Source organism: Doryrhamphus excisus, unplaced genomic scaffold (assembly GCF_037039965.1).
Source record: "Doryrhamphus excisus strain RoL-2023G ecotype Guam unplaced genomic scaffold, RoL_Dexc_Guam_v1.1 HiC_scaffold_24, whole genome shotgun sequence".
Classification (NCBI taxonomy): Eukaryota; Metazoa; Chordata; class Actinopteri; order Syngnathiformes; family Syngnathidae; genus Doryrhamphus; species Doryrhamphus excisus.
The window spans coordinates 6,397,124-6,410,073 of NW_027621862.1; the positions used below are offsets into that span (position 1 = coordinate 6,397,124).

General features: G+C 41.7%; 1 protein-coding gene, 1 long non-coding RNA gene, 3 other non-coding genes and 6 pseudogenes across 5 annotated transcripts; 1 reads left to right on the plus strand and 10 right to left on the minus strand.

Annotated features, from left to right (window-relative positions):
- Positions 1-145: 145 nt before the first annotated feature.
- LOC144896043 (5S ribosomal RNA) lies at positions 146-263 on the minus strand (annotated as a pseudogene).
- Positions 264-375: 112 nt separating this feature from the next.
- On the minus strand, positions 376-494 carry LOC144896048 (5S ribosomal RNA; annotated as a pseudogene).
- Positions 495-606: 112 nt separating this feature from the next.
- On the minus strand, positions 607-725 carry LOC144895766 (5S ribosomal RNA). Its single transcript, XR_013626274.1, has one exon. It is a non-coding gene; the product is annotated as a 5S ribosomal RNA (ribosomal RNA).
- A 112-nt stretch (positions 726-837) lies between these two features.
- Positions 838-946, minus strand: LOC144896077 (5S ribosomal RNA; annotated as a pseudogene).
- A 112-nt stretch (positions 947-1,058) lies between these two features.
- On the minus strand, positions 1,059-1,167 carry LOC144896887 (5S ribosomal RNA; annotated as a pseudogene).
- Positions 1,168-1,279: 112 nt separating this feature from the next.
- Positions 1,280-1,398, minus strand: LOC144895478 (5S ribosomal RNA). The gene has a single exon (XR_013625981.1). It is a non-coding gene; the product is annotated as a 5S ribosomal RNA (ribosomal RNA).
- Positions 1,399-1,510: 112 nt separating this feature from the next.
- On the minus strand, positions 1,511-1,629 carry LOC144895831 (5S ribosomal RNA). Its single transcript, XR_013626337.1, has one exon. It is a non-coding gene; the product is annotated as a 5S ribosomal RNA (ribosomal RNA).
- A 112-nt stretch (positions 1,630-1,741) lies between these two features.
- On the minus strand, positions 1,742-1,860 carry LOC144895934 (5S ribosomal RNA; annotated as a pseudogene).
- Positions 1,861-2,647: 787 nt separating this feature from the next.
- On the plus strand, positions 2,648-3,625 carry LOC144895259 (uncharacterized). Its single transcript, XR_013625755.1, has 2 exons — positions 2,648-2,728; positions 3,116-3,625. It is a non-coding gene; the product is annotated as an uncharacterized LOC144895259 (long non-coding RNA).
- Positions 3,626-3,654: 29 nt separating this feature from the next.
- Positions 3,655-7,941, minus strand: LOC131138358 (uncharacterized). The gene is made up of 12 exons (XM_078788858.1): positions 7,788-7,941; positions 7,546-7,621; positions 7,157-7,440; positions 6,976-7,038; positions 6,806-6,882; positions 6,583-6,651; positions 5,237-5,399; positions 4,992-5,095; positions 4,568-4,712; positions 4,340-4,466; positions 3,701-3,876; positions 3,655-3,663 (listed from the first exon to the last, which is right to left on the minus strand). Exons 1-12 carry the CDS (start codon positions 7,845-7,847, stop codon positions 3,655-3,657), a joined length of 1,353 nt encoding a protein of 450 aa, XP_078644984.1. The 5' UTR covers positions 7,848-7,941.
- A 5-nt stretch (positions 7,942-7,946) lies between these two features.
- Positions 7,947-9,344, minus strand: LOC144895271 (general transcription factor II-I repeat domain-containing protein 2A pseudogene; annotated as a pseudogene).
- Positions 9,345-12,950: the final 3,606 nt, after the last annotated feature.

A 12,950-nucleotide genomic window follows, 5' to 3' on the forward strand; every position in this document is an offset into this window, starting at 1 on the left:
GATCGGCGTTTTCAGGGTAGTATGGCCGTAAGCTGCCAGGTCAACTGAAAAGATCCTATTTGAAGGCGACGCAGGCCAAACTAGACTCCAGCAAAAAGTGTCAAACAGCGCCCTCTGCTGTCAGGCAAGAGCAGAAACCATTAAAAGCTAACAGCACCTGGTATTCCCAGGCGGTCTCCCATTCAAGTACTCACCAGGCCCGTCCCTGCTTAGCTTCCAAGATCGGACGAGATCTGCGTTTTCAGGGTAGTATGGCCGTAAGCTGCCAGGTCAACTGAAAAGATCCTATTTGAAGGCGACGCAGGCCAAACTAGACTCCAGCAAAAAGTGTCAAACAGCGCCCTCTGCTGTCAGGCAAGAGCAGAAACCATAAAAAGCTTACAGGACCTGGTATTCCCAGGCGGTCTCCCATCCAAGTACTAACCAAGACCGCCCCTGCTTCGCTTCCGAGATCGGACGAGAGCAGGCGTTTTCAGGGTAGTATGGCCGTAAGCTGCCAGGTCAACTGAAAAGATCCTATTTGAAGGCGACGCAGGCCAAACTAGACTCCAGCAAAAAGTGTCAAACAGCGCCCTCTGCTGTCAGGCAAGAGCAGAAACCATAAAAAGCTTAGAGCACCTGGTATTCCCAGGCGGTCTCCCATCTAAGTACTAACCAGGCCCGCCCCTGCTTAGCTTCCGAGATCGGACGAGACCGGGCGTTTTTAGGGTAGTATGGCCGTAAGCTGCCAGGTCAACTGAAAAGATCCTATTTGAAGGCGACGCAGGCCAAACTAGACTCCAGCAAAAAGTGTCAAACAGCGCCCTCTGCTGTCAGGCAAGAGCAGAAACCATAAAAAGCTTACAGCACCTGTTATTCCCAGGCGGTCTCCCATCCAAGTACTAACCAGGCCCGCCCCTTCTTAACTTCCGAGATCGGGCGTTTTCAGGGTAGTATGGCCGTAAGCTGCCAGGTCAACTGAAAAGATCCTATTTGAAGGCGACGCAGGCCAAACTAGACTCCAGCAAAAAGTGTCAAACAGCGCCCTCTGCTGTCAGGCAAGAGCAGAAACCATAAAAAGCTTACAGAACCTGGTATTCCCAGGCGGTCTCCCATCCAAGTACTAAGCAGGCCCGCCCCTGCATTGCTTCCGAGATCGGACATTTTCAGGGTAGTATGGCCGTAAGCTGCCAGGTCAACTGAAAAGATCCTATTTGAAGGCGACGCAGGCCAAACTAGACTCCAGCAAAAAGTGTCAAACAGCGCCCTCTGCTGTCAGGCAAGAGCAGAAAACATAAAAAGCTTACACCACCTGGTATTCCCAGGCGGTCTCCCTTCCAAGTACTAACCAGGCCCGCCCCTGCTTCGCTTCCGAGATCGGACGAGATCGGGCGTTTTCAGGGTAGTATGGCCGTAAGCTGCCAGGTCAATTGAAAAGATCCTATTTGAAGGCGACGCAGGCCAAACTAGACTCCAGCAAAAAGTGTCAAAGAGCGCCCTCTGCTGTCAGGCAAGAGCAGAAACCATTAGAAGCTTACAGCACCTGGTATTCCCAGGCGGTCTCCCATCCAATTACTAACCAGGCCCGCCCCTACTTTGCTTCCGAGATCGGACGAGATCGGGCATTTTCAGGGTAGTATGGCCATAAACTGCCAGGTGAGCTGAAAAGATCCTATTTGAAGGCGACGCAGGCCAAACTAGACTCCAGCAAAAAGTGTCAAACAGCGCCCTCTGCTGTCAGGCAAGGGCAGAAACCATAAAAAGCTTACAGCACCTGGTATTCCCAGGCGGTCTCCCATCCAAGTACTAACCAGGCCCACCCCTGCTTAGCTTCCGAGATTAAACGAGATTGGGCGTTTTCAGGGTAGTATGGTCGTGAGCTGCCAGGTCAACTGAAAAGATCCTATTTGAAGGCGACGCATGCCAAACTAGACTCCAGCAAAAAGTGTCAAACAGCGCCCTCTGCTGTCAGGCAAGAGCAGAAACCATTAAAAGCTTACAGCACCTGGTATTCCCAGGCGGTCTCCCATCCAAGTACTAACCAGGCCTGCCCCTCACTCATTTTTTATGAAGGCAGTGGAAGACTATGGCTGGCCTTCCAGGTAAACAATGATTTAAACTTGTGCTATTGTTTCCATGCACTAATTACTAATTTTAGAAATTTTCAGTGGAATATTTTTGCTGTGATGAATATGGCTGGACATTTCTCACATCTATTTTCCAGGGCCAGGGGCGATGAAGGCGTTGAAAACGTCTCAATTGCTGAAACCATGTTCATTGTTAAAGGTGCTGGAAGAGGGAGCTTCATTGCTGGGCGGAGTGTACATAATCAGAGGTTACAATAAACAATTCACATAATTTATAGTATATCAATAGTAAGATGTAAAATGGGAAGTTATTGTTGTAAATTTTTTTTGGTCAGACAATTTAAATTATTACTTTTCAGTGGAATAAGTCCTGTTTCTGATCTAGAATCGAGCGCCTGTGGCGATATGTCTGGACCAGCGTGACACACCTTTTCTATGAAGTTCTTCACAGTCTCGAGGAAGATGGCCTGTTGCATTTGGCAGATGTTGTTCATCTGTTTGGTGCCCACTATGTCTTCGTTCCACGTCTGGCAGATGCCCTTCACACCTTCACAGAAGGCTGGGACAACCATCCTTTACAGTCTGAAGGTGGACTCTCCCCAAACCAGCTCTGGATTTTGGGTCATATGAAGAACCCTTGTGACCCGAACGAAGATTTGCAGGTTTGTGGAAGCACACACTTGAGACGCTGTTTACAAAGGCAAAGTGCAGTTGACAAGTTTTGAACCTGAAAATGTGGAGGCTTAGGTGTATATAAAAACGTATGTTTTTTTTATTGTTATTTCAATGGTTTTCTGTTGTCACTGCACTATGCCTGTGTACTTCAGTGTGTGCTTTGGTATGTTTTTAAAATAATTCAAAATTATTAGACTTATAACCTAATCATATTTTAGCTAAATTTTGATTCTACCTAGTTCCCCTAACACTGCTGATTCACAGTGCATTATTGTGTTAAAAACCTTAAAATATGACTCGGGCAGTTATTCTATGACGCTAACAAATGCTGTTTCATACAAAATATTAAAAAGATTTTTCCCCACTCTCCCCAGAACATGGAGCTATTTGGAACTGACTGGGAAATGTTTGATGCTGTGCACGAGGAACCATATGGAGTTCAAGTCCAGGAAATTGAGTGCCCTCTGACTCCGCATATTATGGAAACTGTACAGTCCATGATAAATCCCTTGGCCTCATCAGAGTCATTTGGCAGAGACATTTACATAACAATGGTTCAGTGTATTGAAAGTCTAATGGCAACACAAGAAATGCCTGAGATATAACATGATCTTGCAAAAGATTTTAATAGCATAAACTAAAGGTAAACATTTGCAGTCTACTTGTTAAAAAAGACTTGCTCTGACATCTGTTCAATTTAACATGATATAGGAGTCCCAAACATTTTTACTGAGAACTTTCCGATGAAATTTCTATTCATCATCAGAATTAAATTGGACTTTTCTAAAACAAAATGACTGTGGGTATTCCAAAGAGCAACGTGGCGATTACAGAAAAGGAAGGAAGCTGTCACAAAAATGACCAGAATAAAACATATGATCTGACATGTCGCAGTTACTTGTTTTACATGTTTTCAGGTGAGCTGAAGGGAATGTGACAGTACGACTGCAGGCGCTTACAATTGGAAAACAAACAGTGTGTTGCGTATCACAGTCATGGTTGAATTTCATATTTATGACAAAGTCCTTCTTTTCGCTTGGCAGAACAGGCTTATGTCGTTGTCCAGTCATCCACTGCATGATGCGTCCTACAGTCAAGCCTTCTGGAGTAACGTTGTTGTTGGGGCCCTCTTGTTCTTAATGAAGAGATTAACACAATGTTAGTCTGAATTGAAAACAATACATTTTAGTTTTGAAGTTGATAAAAATCCCTTACATATACACAAATCATACTGACCTTTTTGAGTATAAGAACATTTGATTAATCACAGTAGAAACCACAGAGATTTTAATAAAAGCAGCATTTGTTGTGACTGGATGACAGGCACTATGTTGTTATATTATTGTAGATATAACTGCAAGTCATCCATCTGTAAGCCCTTCATGTCTAGTTTAATCAAACTGTTATTCTAGGTCACAATATTACATTTCATCATTTACATTCATTTTAAATAGTGACATCAAGTTTTCAACAACGCTTAGATTGAATGGGTTGTTTATTTTGAATCAATTAACCATTTACACTGCACTAAATCAAATGTACTGCAGGATAGCAGAAAAAGTTAATGTCTTTATTACCCTATCTTGGCTAAAACATACCAGAATCCTCAATCTCCTGAAGGTAGTCCTGGAGAAAGTTAATGATTTTTACTTCTTTTTGGTGCTTGGCAGAACCAATCTCACTGAAGACAGGGCGGCACCTCTCTAGAAGGAAGCCTGCATCCGCCTTTAAGAAGAAGGAAGTGCATTTCAGTCTGCATAAACATTGTAATTCTCGCAAAAGACATTCATGCTCAATTAAAAGCAGTCCAAAATGTAAGAATAGACCTCATTATCTTCCCCTGAAACAAACAGTGGTAGGCAGAGGTCTTGATGAGTCTTCATGATTTTTGATAGATCATACAGCTGCAGGCCTTTTCTGAGCTGGTTGAGCATTGGGATGACTCTCATGGTGGAGTGAAGTATAACAGTTCTAATGGACAAAATGTTTCATCAGGAGAATATACTTAAGTGGTAAACCTGTTGGATGTAGAGGGAAAAACTGCCAAAACAACTTAAAAAACCTATATTATTATTATTAGGTGACATGTAAAGAAGTTAAACAACACAGCCTTGCATGAAACAATGCCATGTTACTTAATCCACGTAATCCATGCTTTAGACATGACCAAACAAGTAGCCTAACTCAAGTCACAAATTCTTGTACAATACACCCTTACCTTAATGAAAATCAAAAATGTCACCAACGTACCTTATCATGCTGTCTTTGTTTTCCAGAGACACGATTCCAGTGTATCCGCAGGTCACAACATCGTCAACCAGGTCACTGATGTTGTCATTACTGGCGCTGTTTATCTGAAAACAGAGTGGGTGTCAAGTGAAATTAAGTTGCATTGTATCATTTTTCTCTAAAGGCTACAAACCTAAAAAGTAATTGTGCAAGCTATATCATACTGAGGTTAATGCAATTACTAACTTTAATAAAATTGTATTTACCCTCTCAATAAGCTGTGACAGTTCAAAATCTGTTACATCACTGGCAGACACTTGTATGCTGTCAGAGTCTCCGGAGCAGAGATATCTGACGCACCACTCGCGCATGAAGCTAGGACAAGGTCCGCCTTGTGCCAGGCTGGCTGCCATGATCTCTCCTGCACCCCTAACCAAAACAAAACAACACAGCATAAACTGCCTGAATATATTTACAATGATACAAAATAGGGTTAAGTATTATTGCAATTAATATACTAAAAGAAAACAAGAGGAATTTCAATACACACCTAAAGTAGTTAGAGTCCAAACTGTTCAGACAATAAACAGGATTCTTCCCTTTCTTATCTGACCCTTCAATGAAGAGTCTGTTTTCGATCTCTGCCAGCATTTCTGCAAAACAGCAAATACAGGACATTCAAAAGGTCTCTTCTGTCTCTCGTTTTTCCCAATTTAATTAGCATTTGAGCCCACTACAACACCAGAGGTGGTGATGTTCACAGTGTGTAAAGTGTGTCTGATTTGACAAATATGGACAAACAGGAAGAGGACGAAATCCACACATCAGTCCAATAAAAATTCTTGGAACTATATTCAGTGTGTAGATAATTCCTTTCCTTTTTGTTCTCGATTATCTTTTATCCTGCACGGGGCCTTGTAAAAATTTAATGTGCACAAATATTCTCTTATCGTGACATGATATATAGACAAACATTTGTACCTGTGAGGAATTCTCTGCTAAGGGCTCCAGTATCGATGCCTGCCTCACCAAAGAATGTGACCTTAAGTCTACATTTGGGCGACGTCTTCTTCTGCCTTCTTGCATGCCTCTGCTGAAGAGGTCAGTTCGCGACACACAGATGGAAAATGTGTTTGTTTCATCAACTTGACAAGCAATCCATTCCAAGATTTCCTCAGAACTGGAATTAAGAACAAAAGACAAAAAATGAACATTAAGATAGACACTTATACTTATTTGTTTCTTGTTCACCACTGGGCATTTGAATAAAAACCAAAATTAGACATGGTTATACTGTATGTATAATTTCATAGCTGTTTGCTACAATTATTCTGGGTGGTTGTTAGGGTGTGATACCCCTAACAACCACGACACCTCCTATTCTGGTGAAACTCTAAGTGGTGAGAGCAGGCTTCATGTAAATCAAGATAAGAGCAAAATGGGTCATAAACATACAATGTTTTTTGATTACCACATTTCTCTGTGATCACACTGAACACATTACAAAGCTTTTCAACAGGAAAAAGATGATTGATACTGCAGTATCAATTTAAAGTGCATATTATCCAGATGACATAATTTGCCACCATAATTACCTAATGTACAATATTACCTTTGAAAGGTACTGATTTGACTGACTGGTACTGATCCACTTGACTCATGGCCGTCATTATCTGAAGGTCTGCACACATAGAGAATAACAACTTGTCCTAAATTATCTTGACATAAACACTTGCACACGTACAAAATGTTGCAAGGCAATCTCCTTATATGTAATTTGTCAAATGAATGTAGGTAAACATTTTAAAAAAGTTGCACAAAATCATTAATATTACCGTAATCCGCATGTGGCTGCATGGATCTCAATTATGTCAACTTGAAATGCATTGTTGCACACAGGACACTCTGCAGTCTTAAAATAGAATCCACAAGGCATGCGAATACAATTTTACATTATTCCAGAGATTAATATCTTAATTTACCAGGAAGGCACAAACAATTTCACCTTGTCTGTCTGGTTGCAAATGGAATCTGGGAATTCATCTTCATGTTCTTCGTTGCAGTTTTCCTGGGGGAGAAAAACAATAATAATATGTAAGTGTTTAGAGCATAATACAGGATAACATCTCATTTTTCAATACAAACAGCTGTGAGATAAAGCCTAAAAGACTAAAACTTTGACATACCTCTTCAGCAGAATAGGACAAATCTACAAGGTCTGTCTTGCATTCCTTGATGTGTACTGGAAGAATTTGAAGAGGAATCATTTTCTTGCAGGTTGTACACTGGGCTTTGGGCATGTTCTCAAACTCCTTTGCTTCAGGTGGTAATGGAATTGTATCAAGTTCTTCTTGTAAAGGAGAAATGTACAATGTGTATTTTCCATTCCCGCTCACTACTTTCAGCTGCTGGCCAGTGTATCCATGTAGATCTGGAGGAATAACAACCAAGCTCCGCCGTCCACCCCCACCTAAAATTAATGAATTATAGATACTAAACAAACCTGAAAATTCAATAACTACTCATATAGAGAGTATTTTGGAACAACGTTAATCCAGTGTGTCTGACTACATACCTGTGGACTTGTGCAGCATCCAGCCACCACAGATATTTGCCAATCTTGGATATGCACTGACAAGCAACTCTGAAAACTTAAGAGACAAAAGCATAGTTAGAGATTTATTGCAATGACCTATATTTATGAACTACTGTGTATTTCATCATGCAAATATTAATAAAACCATGCATCAAGATGACTTCCAAGATGGGTGTTTTTCTCTTGACTTGACACAAGGCAGTTAATGAATGGTAGCATACCTCTGAATGTGTCATGTTTTCGGATATGGTTAGTGAACGCTTGCCAAGGCCAGCCAGCATGAGTGGCAGTTCCTCTTCTCCTTTTGGTGTTTTTTCATATTGTTTTTCAAGAAGAAAAAAGCTCACCAAAAAACTCTTCCCAGATTCTTTTGTCCTATATCAGGGGTGGGCAATTAATTTTTATCAGGGGCCGCATGAGAAGCCTGTATTGTGTCAGAGGGCCACCAACTTTCTTTCATTGTAAAATACTTAAATTAAATATTTTGAATAGCTGGTACTGATAATCAGAAGAATAAAGCACTCTGTAAATATGTATATTAGGTTATGTGAAACTGTGGTCTATTGGTTAAATAAGAAAAACAATTATTGAACCAGTGCAATTTATTTTTTAACTTGTTAATCTCCACAAACAATAACTTGTAATGCTTTCCACCTCATGTTACCTCTTCAGTGAGAATAATCCAGTCTGTTCTGGGCTTGAACAAGGGCATTGAAATCTGGCGGAATGTCTGAAGTGGCTATGCGAAGGACAGCTGAGAGGTGGTCATCAGTCATTGAGGATCTGTGTTTGGATTTGTTGAACTTCATAACTGAGAATGTCTGTTCACATTGATAGGTAGATCCAAAGAGGACTAGGATCCTCTGAGCATGCCTCCTCAGGTGTGGAAAGTTCTCCTCTTTGAGGGCGGAGTAAAAGTCCAGCAGTGAGACTGACTTGAAGTGATCTGCCAGATGTGTGTCAGACTGCAGATCAATGAGTTCCATCTGAACTTCACTTGGTGCATCATCCACACTGCAGTTGAAGGGAGAAGAAACCATGTGCATTTCACTCTCAAGAGTTTTGAAATCTTGAAATCGCCTTGAAAACTCTGCATGCAATGCTTCTAACATGGTTGAGTACTTTTGGAGGTGATCACCAGATCTTTTGGCTTCCTTAAGTGTTGGCAAGTGGGTCAGAATGTTGTCCTTCACTTGGCTTGAGAGAAGCTGCAGTTTTCTCATGAAAGCCTTCACTGCACTGTACATCTCATGCACAAAAAGGCCCTTGCTCTGCATTTTGACATTTAGTTCGTTCATTAGTGCAGTCACATCCACAGCGAATCCGAGGTCTGCCAACCAGTTGTTATCTGAAAGTTCTGGGATGTCATGACCTTTCTGAACACAGAACTCCTGAATCTGGTCTCTCAGGTCCCAGACACTTTTCAGAACCTTGCCAAGGCTGAGCCACCTAACAGTGCAGTGATAGCTTATGTCACCATGTTCAGCCTCAGTTTCCTCCAACAAAGCAACAAACTGTCTGTGATTTAAAGCTCTTGCTCTGATGAAATTAACTATTTTAGTGACAGCATCAACTATATGTTTCATTTTTAACACTGTCTTACACAACACTTCCTGATGTATGATACAATGCAAAAATGTCAATTTCTGATCAGGGTTAATTTCTGTCACTTTATCCTGCATTCTCTTTAAGAGTCCAACATTTTTCCCTGTCAGATTTGGACAACCATCTGTTGTCACACCTGCAAGCTTGTCCCATTTCAGTCCTAAAATGTCCATACATGCATTTACCTCTCTGAACAAGTCATTACCGGTGGTTGTCCCTTTAATTGACTGCATGGCTGCCAACTCCTCCGTGATTTGAAAGTCTGCGGTTATCCCACGTAAGAAGATGAGCAGCTGGGCAGTGTCACGTACATCGCAGCTCTCATCCGAAGCCAGAGAAAAAAGTCAAAGTCGGCCGCTCTGTTCTTCAGCTGAAGCTCTAAGTTCCCCGCGATGTCCTCAATCCGCCTCGTTACAGTGCGTCGGGAGAGTGAAACGTTCTCAAATGTGCCTTTTTTCTCTGGGCACATCAGCGCAGCAGAGTCCAATAAACACTCCTTAATAAACTCTCCGTTGGAAAACGCCTTACTTTTTCTGGCGATTTTGTGAGAAATGACATAACTTGTCCTGACGGCTGCATCTCTGGGAGTGTGAAGTTTAGTGAAAAATCCTTGTTGGGTTTGTAGTTTTGCAAGCAATGCATCAGACTCCCTTGCACGCTCTTCACCAGACAGATTTCTGTATTTATCTTCATGCTTGGTGGTGTAGTGGCGATTCAAATTATATTCTTTAAACACAGCAACCTGTGTACCACAGACTAAGCACACTGCTTTGCCTTTAATTTCTGTAAAGAAATATTTGGAAGTCCATGTTTTGTTGAAAATACGGCATTCGTTATCAACTTTTCTTTTCTTGGGGTGTGCCGACATCTTGGGGATAACCTCGCGAACAGCATCACCTTCACTCACACACATGTATACGCGAGTGAAGGTGCTACGTCTACGACGTGCATACGTAGCGACGTAACGCTTTTCAAAATAAAATTTCAAAATAAAAGTTAAAAAAAAAGTTTAATTTATGGTGTTTATGATTGGCCTCACGCGGGCCGGACAGGGACGTACAAAGGGCCGGATGTGGCACGCGGGCCTTAATTTGCCCAGGTCTGTCCTATATGGTGCAAAACGTCTTTTGCCTCTTGCCTCCTTTTGAAAAAATCCTGGAAAGGACCTAAAAAGAAGGCATACTATTATTCTCATCTTTTATATTCCATCAACAAAAAACAACCAAACTTAGAAGATGTCTACATTCTATGATTATGTTAGCTTATGTAAATTTGTTTAATTTGTTTTATGCAATAGTTCACATGGTGATGGTCTGAAGCCCAGAAAATATTCTAAGGTAAATAATAGAATTTAAAACATCTGCAGCCGTTTCCCTGCCTTCTACTTAAATCAGGGACCTAGTCTGTCCAAATGTGCCTGCACTGAGAGTGCAATACATGACCCATGTACCCTACCGCGCCATTTCTTGTTTCACTGACAGTCCAGGGCCATTGTTCTGAGATCTTATAAGTTGTTGCACTGCCTGCTGAGACCTCACTGCTGGAACTGACTGTGCTCCCTGTCCGACAGCAGCTTCTCCTGTACTTTCCTGTCTGACTGGCCTGACATTCTCCTGTACGCTGTTACTTAACATCAACACCAGATGTTGTGCTGTGTTGATGATGTCTCTTAATTGGACCTGAGTGAGAGAAAAGACAAAATTGAACAGCAAATGTTACAGACATGGGTATTTTGCACGATTGTACAGAGTGCCTGCAAAATAACTTCTCCTTAACTTAAAGTCTGAGTTTGGGTCAGCATCCACATCAAACAGCAAGCTAGTCTGGACCCATGCAACCCACACTTGTGCGCCTAATCTCTAGCAACTGACTGCAGGCAAATAATAATAATAATTATAGCCGGCTCTATTGAACCTTGCCAATCGCTGCGTTGCTAGCGACGCCGCTCTGATCAGAGGAGCATGGGATATTTTCCTTGTGGTTCATTTTTACCTTAAGTACAACAGCTTCAGAGTAATAGTGCTGCTGGTTACCGCGACACAAACGCGCCCCTTAAACCGGAATCTCTTGTTGTTGACAGATAAGACTACACAAATACAGACGTCAAAATGTGTGTATGATAATTCCATCGTCCACTGATTGATTTCCTCTGTGGTAAACAAATGCACATGGCCTAGAGGAGAATTGGCAAAGAGGAAAAGAGACCGGACTTATACGATGGACAGATTTATACGCCAAATAACACCATTTACAAATCGACAAAAGTTGTATTTTGATCAACATCATTTTGCAAATTAATTTCACATAATTTCATATTTTGCAGGTCAATGCTAAATAACTAGCACAAGCCAACTTCTGATGCTAGTAATGCTAGCACTAACTTAGCGTCACCGGCATGTCGTTAGTTTGCGAGCTAAAGGAGTAAGTCTGTAAGTCCATGAACTGTACATTGTTTAATAAAGTACAATTTTATGAAATGAATATTGGATAAACACGTTGTTGACTTTACCTGTGATGTTTCTCCTGAGCGGGCAGCTCCACTCGGTCCACTGCTGTCAGCCATTTTTTCCTTTGGCGAACGCGCGATTGGAGGAATCGAGGTTCGATTATTTTCTCTGTGACCTGCCTGTGACCTACGTGACGTCACGTTAACGCTTTTCAACTCGTACCCACAAACTTTAATTCGTGCTCATAGAAGAGATGTCGTAGTCGTAGAAATTAGAGTTGTATTCACAAGACTTTGCACTCACAGCTTTTAGATTCATACTCACATGAAAAAAATCCTAACCCGCACAATTTCTCAGATTCATGTATATGACAGCAGAATTTTGTGTACAACAATTTCATTGACATACAAATGTTTAAGATTACGAATACGAATGGTTAAAATCATGCACACACCTTTTTGACAGCTATCTTACTTCATACAGAAATTGGTCTATATTACAACACTCTCAAACACAAGTTCACATGGAAGGGGAGCGGTCGTTTTAAATTAAGGTTTTTCCCACCGCTGGCGTACATACTCGGTTTGAACCCTGGACAATGGTTTACGTGCGGTCCGTTTGTGGTCGAATCACCTCACACAGCCGATATAAACGCGGGGTTTTATAATTTATTCATTTATACCGACATCACCTCGCATCAGATAGTCGGAGACGCGTTTGCTCCGCTTTTAAGGACGGTTCCGGTTCAAGGGGAATACGGAGAGATCGTATCTCGTTCTTTTAACCCGACTTACTATATACCTATTTGTAGAAGGCATATTGAAAACATAGGCGTCGAAATCAAGACCGACCAGAACCAACCCGTCGACTTTAGACACGGAAAAGTGATTTTGACGTTACATTTTAAAGCATCTAAATAAATAAAAGATGGTGATGGTCGAGGTTCGTCCGGATCTATACCGATTCGTCCATTACTATGAAAATCAAGCCGGGGGGTCAACTCCGGGGTTTCACGGTGCACCTGTGCAATACGGTCGCGGCTTGGGCTCGGTCTTTGCTAAATTATTTCGCTTTATCGTGCCGCTGGTTAAGAAGGGCGTCGGTCTGGCACAACCCCACTTAAAAACAGCGGGCAAAAATATTGTAACCGATGTGGCCGGGTGTGTGTTGGAAAAAATGCATCGAAAAGAGGAGGGGCAAGAAGGCTCGGGTTTGATGGTTTTAGCACGAAGAGCACCCAAGAGACCTATCGGATTACGCATCGACGGGTATAAAAAACGCAAAAGTGCTTCAAAAAAGAAATCAGTATCACACAGAAGACGTCCAAGAAGC